Here is a 17,703-nt window from a genome sequence, read left to right on the forward strand (position 1 = left end):
AGATTGTTACTATCATTTTAAAAGTTATTAAAATCATTTTAAAAGTTATTTAAAAGTCTTTCCACAAAGAACCATTTTAAATATGTAGGAAAATTGTAAAGATAAAACCTTTTGTGTCATTTTGTTATGAGGTGCTGTTGAGTGGATTCTGACTCGGAGATCCCACGTGACAGGGTAATATGGCCCCATATAGTTATGCCAGCTGTAATCTTGGTGGAGCAGAGCACCCTGGCTAACCCCACACACAGCCACTGCCAACCTGTTTGTTAGCAGCCAGGCCCTTAACTGTTGTGCCCCTCTGAATTTTTAGGGCTCCTATGAATTTATAATCCAGGGGAAAATGAAACCACTAAAACACAACTAAAAGAAAGGATATGTGCAGGGGAGGGGGGAGTTGCTAAATAATACACAATCAAAATAAATGATTAACCCCCAGCATTTTTGAAAGAGGCCCTGACGGTGACACTGGGGGTGAGGGGTTGCCATCCTGCTGGATGAACCATTTTTCCTTGCTGTTTTCAGTGGACAGAGTAGGATGGGAAGGAGAGAAAAGTGGTGGGGAACTTTGAGTTTATACCAGTATTTCCTGTCCAGTGTAGGACTGCAGGGCTTTTGTCTAACTCTGGCGTATTATAGCAGGAGTCCTGGCAATTTATGAGAGGAGATGATGAAACACGGAGAAAACCACTGCTGTGACTCACAGTGGCACAGAGGGCAGAGTAGAACTTCTCTGAAAAGTTTCTGAGACTGAACAACAAGTGATCCAAATTGGTGGTGAGGTGGCTGTGGGAGGCCTGGTAGGGAATGATCAAGGGTAATGTAATGAAGAGGGATAGCTGAAACCCAGGTGGGGACGGAGCATGATAGTGGGACAAGAGGAAAGTCAAGGGAAATAGAGGAAAGAGCTAGGAGGCAAAAGGCATTTATAGAAGTCTAGATAAAGACTTGTACATATGAAAATATATTTATATATGAGGATGGGGAAATAGATCTATGTGCCTATATTTATAGGTGTAGTTTTAAGGTGGCGGAAGGACATTGGGCCTCCACTCAAGTACTCCCTCAATGCAAGAATACTTTCTTCTATTAAATTGGCATTTTATGATGCTCACCCTCCTGACACAACCACTGAAGACAAAGCGGGTGAATAAGCAAATGTGGTAAAGAAAGCTGATGGTGCCCGGCTATCCAAAGATATAGTGTCAGGGGTCTTAAAGGCTTGAAGATAAACAAGCGGCCATCTAGCTCAGAAGCAACAAAGCCCACATGGAAGAACACACCAGTCTGTGTCATCATGAGGTTCCGAAGGGATCAGTTATCAGGCATCAAAGAACAAAAAATCATATCATTGGGTGCACACCTTCATGATACGATTGCTGAGGACAAACGTGTGCATAAGCAAATGTGGCAAAGGAAGCTGATGGTGCCCAGCTATCAAAAGGTATAGCGTCTGGGGTCTTAAAGGCTTGAAGGTAAACAAGCGGCCATCTAGCTTAGAAGCAACAAAGCCGACATGGAAGAAGCACACCAGCCCGTGCAAGCACGAGGTGTTGAAGGGATCAGGTATAAGGCATCATCAGAACAAAAAAAATCTTACCATAGTGAATGAAGGGGGAAGTGCAGAGTGGAGACCCAAAGCCCATTTGTCGGCCACTGGAGATGCCCTTCCACAGGGGTCTAGGGGAGGAGATGAGCCAGTAAGGGTGCGATGTAGCACCGATGAAGAATACAACCTTCCTCTAGTTCCTAAATGCTTCCCGCCCCCCTCCCGCCCCTCCCCCACACTATCATGATCCCAATTCTACCTTGCAAGTCTGTATAGACCAGAGGATGTACATTGGTGCAGATAGGAACTGGAAACACAGGGAATCCAGGGCAGATGATACCTTCAGGATCAGGGGTGTGAGGGGTGATACTGGGAGGGTAGAGGGTGAGTGGGTTGGAAAGAGGGAACTGATTACAAGGATCTACATGTGACCTCCCTGGGGGATGGAAAACAGAAAAGGAGGTGAAGGGAGACATCGGACAGGGCAAGATATGATAAAATAATAATTTATAAATTATCAAGGGCTCATGAGGGAGGGGGAAGCAGGGAGGGAGGGTAAAAATGAGGACCTGATGCAAAGGACTTAAGTGGAGAACAAATGCTTTGAAAATGATGAGGGTAATGAATGTACAGATGTGCTTTACACAATTGATATAAGTATGGATTGTGATAAGAGTTGTATGAGCCCCTAATAAAACGTTTTAAAAAAATTTTTCCAAGACTGTAAATCTTTATGTGGGAATAGACAGCCTCATTTCTCTCCCAAAGAGCGAATGATGGTTTGAACCACAATCTTGTGGTCAGTAGCCAGCCCAGAACTTAATCTATGCCACCAGGGAAATCCCAGTTTTTACTCATGTTTTCACACTTTACACAACTAACGGACTCGGGATAGAATAACAGTACCAATTAGTATAGCTTCATTAAGGAGCCCTGATGGTGGGAAGCAGGGGTTCTCAACCTTCCCAATGTGCAACCCTTTCATACAGTCCCTCATGTGGTGGGGCCCCCACTGCTACTTCATCACTGTCATTTTGCTACTGTTATGAGTTGGGCAACCCCTGTGAAAGGGTCCTTCGACCTACAGGTTGAGAACCGTAGTGTAGTGGGTACATGTTGGGCTACTAAACAAGGGAGCAGTTCAAGTCCACCAGTCTTTCGTGGGAAGGACAAGGAGCCCTGAAACCCCGAGGCAGTTGGACTCTTGCTCACAGTCTGAGTTGGAATTGCCCTGATGGCGTGGGTTCAGCATAGCTGCGTTGTCAGCCACTACACATTACAGTCGGGCCTTTTTAGCCCCCTTGGTTTTGGATCTACAAGTAATTATATATGGAGCTCTGGCCATTCCTTTTGTGGGCGAAGACTCTTCTCTAGTAGTGTCCCGAGGAGCAGAAATTCCTGAACTCTTGCATGTGACCAACTACTCATAGAGGGTCTTGATACTGACTGTTAGGTGCATTCAAGTGGGTTCTGACTCACAGTGGCCAGATGCACCCCAGAAGGACACACTGCCCGCTCCTATGGCGTCCTTACCAGTGTTGTCATGTTGGAGCCCCTTGTTTCAGCCACTGTGTCAATCCATCGTATGGAGAACCTTCCTCTTTACCAAACATGAGGTTCTTCTCCAGGGATGAGTCCTCTGATAACATGTCCAAAGTGAATGAGACAGAGTTGGCATCCAGTGCATTCGAAGGTGCGTTTCATACTTGAAGCTTGCTTGCTGAACACAACTCCTTGACTGGAATTCCCCCGTCCCGCCTCTCCTTTGGGAATGTTAAATCTGTTGTTTGATTTTCTTCTGGCATAAAGTGTTGCTGCAGAAAAATCTGTTAGTAATGTAAAAAAATCATTATGTAGTAAACTAGCTTAACATCAGAACTCCATCTCGTTTTAAACTGCAGCAGTTAGCATCCCCCTGCCCCCACCTGTTCTCCTCTTCTCCCTGCTCTTCCGAGATGTCTCCAAACTGTCTGCTCAATTAGCAAGAAATGTATACTTACAGACCTTGAATTAAAAAAAAAAGACCTTGTATTAGCACCTGCAGCTGTGCTGTTCCCTGCGATCCTGTTACCCTGCCAACATGATAAAAATGTAACAGCTAGAATAGTCCCTTGCCTTGAGCCAGCCCCATATTTTGGAACTATAAAAAGTTCAGGATTTAATTTTCTTGGATTGAGAAGTTTTCCAGGTGCCAGTTTACTCTTGATCCAGTTGTTTAATGAAGACTTTAATGATTAATATCGTGGGGTGGTTGCTCTCGCCTGTTTACAACAATTAGATAGCATATTTTTGCGGAGATGTACTAAGACTGTTCTTTAAAGTTCATTAGTTTTGCTAGAAAATGACTTGATGTTGGTTGTTTTGGATTGATATTCTCAGGTACATGAGGTGTCTTTCCAAATTCTAGTTCTTTAGTCATTTTATTTTAGAGCAGTCTTCTATTAGGGTTTTTCGTATTCTCTTGCCTGCTCTGGTATACTACTTCAGGGACTGCTATTGTCCATATTGGGAACTTCTTTGCCCATCCTGAGTCTTGTCATTTTGTCTCAAATTATTTCTGTATTCATTCTTCCATGTCTTCATTTCCCCCTGCTCATTTTCACTTTTCTCCACAACAGTTTATTGGCATAGGTAATTCTCGTATAATTAAATAGTTCAGTCACATCAAAAAGAGTTGTACAGTCATCACCACAATCGGTTTCAGAACAGTTTATTCATTCTTGTACTCATTCTTATCGGTTCCCCATTTCCTCCCTGCTTCCCCTGTCGTATTCCCAAGGAACCATTCATCTACTTACTGTCTCTGTGTATTTATCTATTCTGGATTTCATATAAAGAAAAACACAAAAACTTTAAAAGACAATAACAAAGTAAAACAGATGAAAAACATCCATAGAAAAGAAAGCAGAAAATACTAAAAACTAGAACAAATTTAAATGGATCATAGGGAGGTCAAATGATCTCATCCACTGCCATCTAATCAATGCTTACAGCGCCCCCTTGTGGGTTTCTGAGACTGCAGTTGTTTACGGTGGTTTCTCGCTGCAGACCATGTGGAGTGCAGCCCAACAGGAAAGCACTGTACTACCAGCCCTCCTTAGCTCACATGATAGCGTGCTAAATTTTAACCTAGTTGCCTCTCTAACAATCCACTTTCCAATGTATTCTGCATGATAGTATGTCACTTTCCTTTTATCATAAGGAACCCTGGTGGTACAATGGTTAAGCGCTCAGCTGCCAACTGAGAGGTCTGTGCTTCAAACCTACCAGCCGCTCTGCAGAAGAAAGATGTGGCACTCAACTTCCATGAAAATGCAAAACCCAACCCCCACTTGCTCCTATCGATGGACCCTGACTCAGTGTTTCCGAGGCAGAAGCAGATAGCCTGGACTTTCTCCCGAGGAAAGACGGGGCTTGAACTACTGACCCTGTAGTTAGCAGTGGATGCTTACCCAACAGCACCACCAGGGCTATCGTACATAGGCTTGCCTCCAGGGATTACAATCTTGCAAACTATGGGGCGGTTCTGCTCTGCCCTGTAGGGTCGCTATGAGCCAGAATTGACTGTTTGGTTATTGCCTAGACTTATGGCCTTATTTTAAGCATTTATTGACATATTTCATGTGTGATATAATTCAATGGCTTAAATATGTTAAAATGGTTGTACAGTCATCACTACAACAAATTTTTGATCCTCCTTTTCATTCTTTTATCTATTGTTATTAACTCCCCAGTGTCCCCAGCCTCCCTGTGAAAACTCTAAGGAACTATTTAAAAAAAAATTTTTAATCATTTTATTGGGGGCTCATACAACTCTTATTACAATCCATATGTACATCAGTTGTGGAAAGCACATTTGTACATTCAATGCCATCATCATTCTCAAAACATTGGCTCTCTACTTAAGCCCTTCGCATCAGCTACTCATTTCCCCCCCTCCCTCTCCCCACTCCCTCATGAACCCTTGATAATTTATAAATTCTTATTATTTTGTCATATCTTACACTATCCGACATCTCCCCTCACCCACTTCTCTGTTGTCCATCCCCCAGGGAGGAGGTTATATGTAAATCCTTGTAATTGGTTCCCCCTTTCCACCCCACCCTCCTCCTACCCTCCCAGTATTGCCACTCTCATCACTGATCCTAAAGGAATCATCTGCCTTGGATTCCCTGTGTTTCCAGTTCCTATCTGTACCAGTGTACATCCTCTGGTCTAGCCAGATTTGTAAGGTAGAATTGGGATCATGATGGTGTGGAAGAAGCATTAAAGAACTAATGGAAAGTTGTATGTTTCATTGTTGCTATACTGCACCCTGACTGGCTCATCTGCTCCCCGTGACCCTTCCATATGGGGATGTCCAATTGCCTGCAGATGGGCTTTGGATCTCAACCCTGCACTCCCCTTCATTCACAATGACATGATTTTTTGTTCTTTGATGTGTGATAGCTGATCCCTTCGACACCTTGTGATCGCACAGGCTGGTGTGCTTCTTCCATGTGGACTTTGTTGCTTCTGAGCTAGATGGCCTCGTTTACTTCAAGCCTTTAAGACTCCAGATGCTATATCTTTTTTTTGGTGGTATTTATTTATTTATTTTTAACAATTTATTAGGGACTCATACAACTCTTATCACAATCCATACGTATACATACATCAATTGTATAAAGCACATCCATACATTCCCTGCCCCAACAGACACTATATCTTTTGATAGCCAGGCACCATCAGCTTTCTTCTCCACATTTGCTTATGGACCCGCTTTGTTTCAGCAATCTTGTTGGGAAGGTGAGCATCATGGAATGCCAATTTAGTAGAACAAAGTATTCTTGCATTGAGGGAGCACTTGAGTGGAAGCTCAACGTCCATCTGCTCCCTTAATACTAAACCTATAAATATATGCACATAGATCTATTTCCCTATCCTCATGTATAAATATATTTACATATGTACATGCCTTTATTTAGACCTCTATAAATGCTCTTTGCCTTTTAACTCTTCTGTTTCCTTTCACTTTCCTCTTGTCCCACTATCATGCTCAGCCTTCATTTGGGTTTCAGTAATTCTTCTCAGTTATATTACCCCAGATCACACCCTACCAGGCCTCCTACACCCTCCTCACCACCGATTTGGATCACTTGTTCCATTGTCTCTGGGTTTGTTAACACCACTTCCTTTCCCCCCACTCTCACCTCCCATGTCCCCTGAACCATCAGTCCCGTTGTTTTCTCCTCCAGATTGTTCATCCAGCCTATCTTATTTAGACAGACTGAGGAGATAATAAACTGCACAGAAACAAGATAGAGCAAAAGAAGGCAACAAAAGTCTAAGGAACTCTTAATCTAGTTCCTGCGTCTCTGGATTTCATCTAAAGAAAGTCATTCCCCACCCTCTCAAAAAAAGCCGGCGACAACTTAGGACGTTATTTTCTTTATTTGCTCTATGTCAGTTCCATTTTAGTCAGCTTTGTTGTTTTTCCCTTTGTTTCTAATTCTTCATTGCTTTGAGTTTTTAATTCTTGAGCCTCGTTTTTAGCTTTTCTAATTTCGATTCGGTTCTTTTGTGTCGTTTGAAAATGTTGTAGTTGTAGTAAAAATTACTTTATGATGTCATGTGTAGCTATGTGTGAGCATGTCTTTCTGCACGCTGCATGGCTGTGACCTTCTCTTCGCACAGCTGCTTTTCTTGGGCTCCAGTCTTCTGTGCTCAATCCTCCGAACTTCTGAAGGGACGCTCGCTCCAGATAATGCTCCTAAGTTCCTAGGGCTTCTTTTGCTGTTTCAAGTCCTGTGAAAACATAGAGGGGCCTTGAGAACAGGCGTGGGAAAATGGAAACTTTCCATGAGCATTTTAGTCTTAATTAATGTTCTATAATTTATGTTTAAGGTCTTATAGCCATTTCAATGGCTACCCAGACGCAGACAAAATTTATGATTAAGGATTTTATTAAGGATGTTAGTAAGAAATGCTCAGGGTAGCAGTGCCTCAACCTGAAGGCATTCAGTTCTAGCTCTGTGGATCAGCACACCCAGTCCCCTGAATCAAATGCCCACAGGCACTCGGCTCTGGGAAGCCTCAGTCTGAAGGCACTGAGCTCCACTTCTGTGAGTCAGCAAAACCAGCTTCCCCAGTTAAGTACCTGCAGGCACCCTACTCTGCAAAGCCAGCCTCCTGCACAAAAGCGCTCATCTTCGCTTGCTCCTTGGGTTGCGGGGTCCATCACTGTGTTCCGTGCTCTGAATTCTGGTTCTGCTGCTGCTCCTCTGATGGCATAACGGGCACCTGGGTCCAGGAGGTTTCACTGTATAGGGATCTTGGGTTCAGAGGACAGGCTCCACTCCTGGCCCTTGCTAGAATGAGGTCCCTCCTCCTGCTTCTCAGAGGACGCACTTTATATTCAGCAAGCGGGCACTCCAGGGAATCCTGTTTGCAGTTACCCCCGGCTTCTTACCAGACTCATGTCGGAAAGGTCATGTGGTGGGAGTTAGAGGCTTTGGCTAAAACATCCACATTCAATAATTCACTGCCCCTGTGAATGGCTGTTTGCTGAGATGTCTTGGTCTCTTCCACTTTTATTTGAACTGCCTCTTCATTTCTATCATCCTTACGTTGCTCAATTTGGTTTCACTTCCACCAGATTCCCACCATTTTCAGTGTTGTGGGCCCTGGCCTGGAAAAAGAGCCTTTGGGAGGTCAGTTTTGTGAGTTTATGGGATTAGACGGCTCCCATTTCTTTAGGCCTTCCTAGCACCCCTTTGTGAGGAGCCTTGGTGACGTGTTGGCTATGTGTTGGGCTGCTATCCTCGAGGTCAGCAGTTCAACTCCACCAGTCGCTCCTTGAGAGAGCGATGAGTCTACAACCCTGAGGAGTTACTCTTGGAAATCCCACAGGGCCAGTTCTACCCTGCCCCATGGGGTAGTTAGGAGTCGGAATTGATGACCGTGAGGAGGGGCTTTGCAGGGTCTGTCTGTCATTCATAGAATGACCCCTTCCTTTTTCATCGACAACCTGCTGTCTGGTTTGAGGTGCTCTGTTGCACGTTTGTTTGTTCTACACAGCCGCTCACAGCGCATTTAGGAGACTGCTTTAGCCTCTCGCTTTGTTTTAAATGGATCCAGGCTTTCTGTGTGCTTATTTGGTTCTCTCCTTGCTCTCTCTCTTTATGTGGAGATCTTAGATGGCTACTTTCCCATCCCCACCACATGTTCTGGAGTAGGATAATGACGCGATCATAGGAGGGTGCTGGGTGTACCTACTGCTGTACATGGCGCGGGGACAGTAGGCTCTCCGTCAGTAATTGTCCTTTAACTTCCCCTTCGCTCTACATTCACATGTGTCAATGCCTGACAATCTCCACTTAGCAGGTTCCCGTGGAAATAATAGCTTCTTATCACTCTCTCCAGGTTCACGAAGAATCTGTCCCCGGACAAAATCAACTTGAGCACGCTGAAAGGGGAGGGTCAGCTGACCAATCTGGAGCTGGATGAAGAGGTTCTACAGAATGTGCTGGAGCTGCCCACCTGGTTGGCCATCACGCGGGTCTACTGTAACAGGGCCTCCATCAGGGTGAGAGTGGGGCTCAGGGGCTGCTGCTTCCTTCAGTGAGCAGGCTTGCCTCCCATGGCCCTGAGTCTTTGCTTTCTTCTTTCAGATCCAGTGGACAAAGCTGAAGACACATCCGATTTGCTTGGTAATGCCTTTTCTTGATTCCTAGTAATCAAGTGGGGATGGCTGGGACAGACTCTAAAAGATCTGAGAGGAGATAGGGAGAGGAGTTCGGACATGCTATCCCTTCAGGAGTGCGGTGTGCTTCTGTTTGACTCTTGAGCGTCCTGAGAGAGGGTTGGCATGATCTTATGCCCAGGGCTCCTGAGAGCTAAACAAATTTTTAATGAATTTTATGGCCCAGGTGCTCAGATTGACCCGTTCTCCTTTGGAATCCATTATCAGCAGAGTTCATGTTGATTATTGAATGCGTGCCACCTGAGAGTCCTTCAGATTTTACCCCGGAGCCTGGCAGCGCAGTAGCCTTGCACCTTGGGTTTGGGCTCTGCCCTTCTGTGGTGCAGTGATGCTTGTGCTTCCCGTGACTCTGCTGCTAATGGGAATGGAGGGAGAACGATGAGGCCTCTTCTTGCATTTCTGTTTGTTCAATCCTTCCTTCGACTGACATTGACTGTCTGCCATGGCTATGGGGGCCCTGCACCTACCTAGATGAATGAGACGGACTGCTGTCTGTTGCCTTTGGCTGCCATGTGGGATTTTGTGTAGATACTCCGCTTTTCAGTCCTCTTTTTATTTCAGTGTCTGGATAAGGTGGAGGTGGAGATGAAGACCTGTGAGGAGCCTCGGCCCCCCAATGGGCAGTCTCCCATTGCCCTTGCCTCAGGGCAGAGGTCAGTTGCTTTCAACTCTTGATATATCCACCATATTCGCATTTAATTCAGTTTGATTTGTTTTTAATTAAAATTGTGTTTTAACTTCAGAAACAAACACTTTGTGTGAGGGAAGTTTTGAAACATACACTGAAGTAGAGCAACTAATGCCATGGGCCTCATAGGCTCCAAATGCAGCTTCAGTCATTATCAACATTTTGCTGTTCTTTTTCCATCTGCCCCTGCTGCTTCGTGTGTGGCGGCATGAACGCACACATGGCTGACATTATGAGTTTCACCTGTAAACACTTCTCTTTCTTTAACAGATAAGGACGTAGCGCGCGCGCGCGCACACACACACACACACACACATACTGTTGTACTCGATAGAACTAATGAGAATCACAGAATATCACCTAACATAATATCACATTCAATTTGTCTTACAAATATTTTTTGCTGTATAGTGTAGATAGAAGGAATTGGATACATTGTATTTGATTAAGACTTTTAAGACATTTGAATTTAAACAATTCTCTTTTCAACATTAAAAACCACATATATACCTTCACATATATCACTTCTCGGCCTTTTGGCTAAGATCAAGTGTAGTACCTTCATGTATACACACACACATACCCTGTATATATGTATGAATGCACACCAGTTATTCTTTGTAGAAACTAGATACTGTATATACTCGAATATAAGCCGACCTGAGTACAAGCTGAGGTACCTAATTATTACCTGGGAAACCAGAAAAACTGACTGTCTCGAGTATAAGCCTAGGGTGGGAAATGCAGGATGTGAATTAACACAGAGACCAGAGGGGAGAGACGGAGCGCAGCCACAGACACACCCTTACCAGTTCAGCTGCCACCACGGGTGCTTCTGCGAATTGGAGCCATCTACGTCATAGGACGGCTCTGATTGGTTAGATGTGAGTAAACAAACATTCAAAGCCCTGCTGTGTCAGCGGGGCTTTCAATGAACGGTGGAGGAACGGCAGTCACCCGCGAGATGTTACACCTTGCTGGGGTACCACTGACCGTGTATAAACCGAACCCCAGTTTTTCAGCATGAGTATATATGGTACATATGGTAAGTTTTTAAAGAATTCCTTACATTTCATATGTTGACTGGTTGTATTGGTTACAAGGCGTCATTTAAAAGAATCGATCACATTGATCTCTTCCCTTCTTCCTTCCTTCCTTCCATTGGTAAGAGTACTTAATAAACGTTGCCAGGTTTGACCGCAATGTCTTGGGAAATGCATTATATCCTCTGGTGAAGATGTCGTAGCCATGACACATTTTGGTGACTCACATGTTAGACTCCTTGGTGGGTATATTTGACCTGCTGATTCCAAAAACGGTACAGTTTTCCCAGCTCTAGTTTTTGAGAAATGGAACCTGTGCCGTGTAGTAGCCTTCACTCTGTTTGCCCAAAAGAAAAGTATCTAGCCTGAGATAGAGGAAGTGTATCCTGGATTTATTTAAAGTAATTGAGTTATAATAAATATTTTTTTTTGAGTTATAATAAATATTTAAAGGAAGTTATGCTTCACAGTGTCTTTTGAATGTGTGATACGTGAGCAGTGCAGATTACATGAACTTGGAGTTTCCCCTAAGTATCATTTCACCTTAGTAGGAACTGAATACCGGCCAGTTCCAATTTGCTGTCTTCAGAAGGAGGCAGAAATAAAAGTGACTGCACAGGAGCTGAGGAGCCCCGATGGCCGGGTGGGTTATGTGTGACTGCTATTCGAGCCCACCAGCTGCTCTGCAAGAAAAAGACGGGGCTGTTCTCAAAAAAAAGAATTGCAGCCTCAGGAACCCACAGGACAAGTGCACGCTGTCTGTCCTTAAGGGGTCGCTGTGAGTCGGAATCGACAGACTGGTGTGAGTGGTGCAACAGAGATCGAAATGTTCCGAAATCCAAAACGAGTCTGTCCGAGTTCAGACTCTTTTATTAAAATTGAAATGTTCCAGTCAAGCTCACCACTGAAACATTTGGCATGAATTATCCATTGATGTCTATGTATTAACATATGTTCAGAAATGTTTACTACATAATTTAAAGAAGAGAAGTTCAGATCTTCAAAATATTTGTGAAAATTGCTAGGAAGCCGTATATTTTTGGCACACTAAATTGCCCTCACACCTTTGATATCTAATCTATGTCTTTTAAGTTTTCTTTATTTTCCACTCCTCTCCAGCTGTGTTTTGGCTTTGTAATATCCAGTTTATAGTCTGTGTCTATAGCTCAGTCTCCCACACCAGAAAGAAAAAGTCACTGCCATCGAATTGATTCTAACTCATGACCCTGTAGGATACAGAAGAACTGGACGTTTCCATGTGGTCAGAGGTCACACTACTCTGATGCCCTTCCCTCCTTAAGATTTGGATTAGATCTTTGGATCCAATTAGATTTGGATCTAATCTTCGAATCACACAGGCTGATGTGTTTGTGGACTTTCATGTGGGCTTGGTTAATACCTTACTTAGATGGCTGCTTATTTGAAAACAAGCCTTTAAGATCCCAGATGCTGTTCTTTCTGATAGCAGGGCCCCATCTAGTTTTTTCACCATACTTTGCTATAGCACCCCTATCTTCAGTGATCTCCTCATGAGGGTGGGCATCAAGCAGGGCTATGCTGTAAGAATTAATTGTTCTTAGATGGGGCTAGACTTAAGGGCAAGCCCCAAATCCATTCATACAGCTCTGGTTTATACATGTCTCTGGTTTGCCTTGGAGCCATCACTGTCATTGTATGCTGGGAACATAATCAGCCATCCCTCTGGGCATCACGTCCACTGCCACCCTGTCAGTGCTGACTCAGAGGGACCCTATGGGTAGAACTGTCCCTGTGAGTCAGGGAGAGCCATTTCTTTCTTTTTAAAATCATTTTATTGGGGGCTCTTATAGCTCTTAGCACAATTCACACATCCATCCATTGTATCAGACACATTTGTACATATGTTGCCATCATCATTTTCAAACCATTTTCTTTCTACTTGAGCCCTTGGTATCAGCTCACTTCCTGCCCTCCCCTCTGCCTCCCTCATGAGAACCCTTCAGAATTGATAAATTATTGGGTTTTTTTTTTTTTCATGTCTTACACTGACCGCTGTTCTCCCTTCACCTACCTTTCTGTTTCTGTCCCCTGGGACGGGGTTATATGTAGGTCATTCTGATCACTTCCCCCTTTCTCCCCCCACCTTCCCTTTAGCCTCCTGGTATCACTACTATAATTATTGGTCCAGAGGGGTTTATGTGTCCTGGACCCGTGTACATGCTCTGTTATAGATTTGTAAGGTAGAATTGGGTTCATTATAGTGGGGGGGGCATTAAAGAACTAGAGGAAAGTTGTATGTTTCATCGGTGCGATACTGCACCCTGACTGGCTCATGTCTTCCTCGTAACCCTTCTGTAAGGGGCTGTCCAATGGTCTACAGATGGACTTTGGGCCTTCACTCCACACTCCTCTCATTCACATTGATAGGATTTTTGGTCTGGGAGTGAGGGCCTTTCAAGAAGATTCCCATGTCCTTTGGAAAAGATCCAGTAATCTTTCTTGCATTCAGACAGAACAAGATGTTTCCGGCTCCTTTGTAATGTGCCCTTACTGCAGACTTGGAATTAAACATTTCTCTAAGGAGTCCTGGTTCCGCTTAGTTGGAAATAAAATTTAGAGTCTACAACAGTCAGGGCAAAATTGTGTGCATTACGTTGTCATCGTTTTGAAGCCTTTTCAGTGTTCAGTGCTAAGATAAAGTATTTCTTAGGACACAAATTTAATAACGATCTTTCTCAATTCAGATGAAAGAAAATAGGATTTTGAGTTGTTTTATTTAGTATTTTGATCTCTTTTTTTAATCATACGGAATTTTTGTTCCTAACAATAATGTTAATGATTTACTGTTTTGATACTTAAAACCAAACCTGCTGCCATTAAGTTGATTCTAACTCACATAACCTATGTAGAGTTTTGCAGTAAGGCTGTTCAGTTCTTATCCACAGACCATTGTTAGACTGTCAAGCAGACCCCTGGATCCGGTAGGCGTGTGTGCGTGTATGTGTGTGTTTTACTGCATGACGTAGCTCCATAAGGCATGTGGTCATAATACTGTCGTTTGAATTCACTTGAAATAGGTTGAAATGCAGAAAATTTTATTTGTTTCAGTGTTTCATAGCTTAAAAAAATAGACTTACTATTTTTAAGCCATTTTAGGTTTTTAAACTTGTTTTTATTTTAAATCATTAAAATTTGTTCTGAACTATATAAATTACATATTTACAAAGTAAAGACTAACTATGAAATAAGATACAGTATTTTTTGTATGTATATTTGTGCCATCCCTGCATTTTTAGATAAAAATTCCCCTCTCAAAACCATTTATCCCACATAAAAGCAGTGTAAAGTATATTGTGCATAACACTGTAGAAATACATAGAGACGACCCTTTGGTGTGTGCGTACGATAGTTGCAGAGTACTCTTACATGTGTTTTATGAGTTCACTGTAGTTTATTTAAACCACTTCTCCGTCGATGGGCATTTGGATCTGTTGTCAGGTTTTGTTTTTAGCTGTGCAGCAGCGACTGACCTTGTTCGTAAGTCATTTAAGATTTTGTCAGCACGTTTCTTTAAACTCCTTGACCGAGATAAATGTACATGCCATAAACTCATCTATTTAAAGTTCACTGTTCACTGTTGATCCAGTATGCGTCCCGGATCGTGCAATCATGACTTCCAAAAGCAGCCTGTACTTAGTAGCCCTCTCTCCCCGGCTGTGCTGCAGCCCTAGGTGACGTCTGATCGCTTTTCTGGTCCTTTTCATATTCATCGCCTTTGAGTCGGTTCTGACCTTATACAACTGAGTAGAATGGTCCTTGTGGGGTTCTGACCCTGTGAGACTTTGCAGGAGTAGAAAGCCTCATTTTTTCTCCCTTGTAGTGGCTGGTGATTTCGAACTACTGATTTTGTGGCTAGCAGTCTAGCAGTCTGGTGCATAACCCACTGGATGTATCCCCCCCCCCCATTATATAAAAATGAAATCTATTTTAATGGAATTATAACACTTGAAAACAATATAAGTAATAGTAAAAGTAGTTTCTCTTTTAAAATATTAAAAAGGCTAAGACTAGGGGCATTTAAAAAAATTTTTATTCCCTTTATACTATTTGGTTTTAAAATGTTTCCTCAAACATAGGAAAAGGCTTTAAAAAATCCTTATCTCTTTTAAATTATATTTTTTATACATTTTGAAGCTGCCACACATATTTTATAATCAGGAAAGAAAAATCAGCTTTAAAAAATAAATGCTGAACTTTTTGTATTTCTGACATTTCATAAAACATCTTCTGTTGACATTCTACAAACGATATAATCTAATAATGTCCCAATGCTCTCTTCTTTTGAGGACAACTCTTCTGTCTTGCAGACTAATGTAATACTTGCTATTTCTGGAGGGCTTTACAGAGAAACCTGATAACCTTCAGCTGGGGATGTGACAGGTTTTCTCGGTTTACTGCTTTTTCACCTTCTTCAATGCAAACAATGAGAATTGAAGTGCCATTTGCTGATAATCCATATTTTTTCCAAGCCTCTGGAATATTGTTATTTGGGGAAAGGTTGGAAATAATTTCCATCCATATGACAATTTCTTGTCTTCATTTCCTCAGTGTGTACAGGTGCACTGCTTTGTTTGCTGCTCTAAGTATCGGAAATGAATGGACAATCACTGTAGGATGTATTAATGACCCTTCAATGGTGCCTTCCACGGCTTTTCCTCAAGTCTCCAGCCCCTTGCATTCAGGGAGCCGGTCTAGTGGATGTGTGCACTGCGTCTCACAGATAAGCAGGCTTAGCTAGAATCCAGGGGGACCCAAGTCTGCCATGGTCTCAGAGCCTTGATTCATAGAGGGCTGGAATCAGACCCGACAACACATGGTGTCCCGGCTTGCACACCACTCACTCTCGCCCGCCCTCTGCTGCTGGCCCGCTGGAGCCCTGGGGTGTGGGTTTTTGGGTTTTGGTTTTGTTTAAACATTTTATTAGGGGCTCATACAACTCTTATCACAATCCATACATATACATACATCAGTTGTATAAAGCACATCTGCACATTCTTTGCCTTCATCATTCTTAAAGCATTTGCTCTCCACTTAAGCCCTTTGCATCAGGTCCTCTTTTTTTTGCCCCTCCCCGCTCCCCCCTCCCTCATGAGCCCTTGATAATTTATAAATTATTATTTTGTCATATCTTGCCCTATCCAGTGTCTCTCTTCACCCCCTTTTCTGTTGTCTGTCCCCCAGGGAGGAGGTCACATGTAGATCCTTGTAATCGGTTCCCCCTTTCCAACCCACTCACCCTCCACTCTCCCAGTATCGCCCCTCACACCCCTGGTCTTGAAGGTATCATCCGCCCTGGATTCCCTGTGCCTCCAGCTCCCATATGCACCAGTGTACAATCTCTGCCCCATCAAGTCCTGCAAGGTAGAATTCGGATCATGGTAATTGGGGGGAGGAAGCATCCAGGATCTGGGGGAAAGCTGTATTCTTCATTGGTACTACCTCGTACCCTGACTGACTCATTTCCTCCCCTAGACCCCTCTGTGAGGGATCTCCAGTGGCCCACAAATGGGCTTTGGGTCTCTGCACGTCCCCCTTCATTCACTATGGTAACTTTTTTTTTTTTTGGATGATGCCTTATACCCGATCCCTTCGGCACCTCGTGATCGCATGTGGGCTTTGTTGCTTCTGAGCTAGATGGTGGTTTTGTTTTTGTTGACAGTAGAACTACTCTCTAGGGTTCCAAGAACGGGGATCTTTATGGGAGCAGACAGCCTCATCTTTCTCCCGAGGAACAGCTGCTGGGTTTGACTTGCCGACCTTGCGGTTAGCCCGCTCAGTCTTAGTGGACTGTGCCTCTAGGGCTTCCCAAACTGTGTCGACAGAGGACATGTTTGTCAGACTTTACATTTTTCCCAGTATATTTCAGCAGGTTTTTAAAAATCATGTAGCGTTGATGAGCACAAATAAGTTTATAGCTCAGTTGTTTTCTACACTTATCAGGAAAGATTCCTTCGAGAATGCCAGGAGCCTGCTTTGTATTCCTCGAGTCTCTCCCCACCCCCAGGAATAAGTGTTAACCTGATTTCAAACAGCATGAGTTAGTTTTGTCTGTCTTTACATGTTATCTAAATCTAATCTCGAATAGCTTTTTGAAGCTCCTTTGGATGTGGTCACTCGTGGCTAGCTATTTAACATCATGTTGGTGGGACTCCTCCGAGTTGTGGCTGACTTGTGTAGTTACAGTTCATTCAGTCTCCATGGAGAGTTTCCCTCATTCCTACTCTCGGTGGGTATTTGATCTCTTTCCAGTTTCTGGCTGTTCAGTATGTGCAGTTATTGTACATCATGACCACGGTGGTTGACTCTGACGTGTTCAGAACCCATTGAATTTTGTACCACACAATGAAATTTTCTGCAGGCAAATTTGAAAACTGTAGCAAAAAAGAACACTGCTATTAGTATTGTACTCTCCCTTAATGAGCATATGTACACGTTTGTATGTAGTCACTTCTGTGACTCATGAATACTCTATTATGTATAGGCAGTCCCTGGATTGGGAACAAGTTCTGTTTCTAAGTCTGTAAATTTGTATATAAATTGGAACAGTTAAATAGGTTTGTATATACTGTATCAAAGTAACTTTCTAGGTGTAAAGAACTGTAAACACTTAGATGCACTAAAACATCTTTAACATAATGATACA

General features: G+C 43.2%; 1 protein-coding gene and 1 pseudogene across 1 annotated transcript in view; both read left to right on the forward strand.

The window, feature by feature from the left end:
- BLTP3A (bridge-like lipid transfer protein family member 3A) overlaps nucleotides 1–17,703 on the forward strand; it is an 86,494-nt gene that overhangs the window by 34,145 nt on the left and 34,646 nt on the right. The window contains exons 2-4 of the mRNA XM_075555502.1: nucleotides 8,951–9,113; nucleotides 9,199–9,237; nucleotides 9,852–9,943. Coding sequence (XP_075411617.1) covers nucleotides 8,951–9,113; nucleotides 9,199–9,237; nucleotides 9,852–9,943 — 294 coding nt within the window. The remainder of the gene's footprint in view (nucleotides 1–8,950; nucleotides 9,114–9,198; nucleotides 9,238–9,851; nucleotides 9,944–17,703) is intronic.
- On the forward strand, nucleotides 10,499–10,598 carry LOC142453897 (U2 spliceosomal RNA; annotated as a pseudogene).

This window comes from Tenrec ecaudatus, chromosome 7, assembly GCF_050624435.1.
Source record: "Tenrec ecaudatus isolate mTenEca1 chromosome 7, mTenEca1.hap1, whole genome shotgun sequence".
Lineage (NCBI taxonomy): Eukaryota > Metazoa > Chordata > Mammalia > Afrosoricida > Tenrecidae > Tenrec > Tenrec ecaudatus.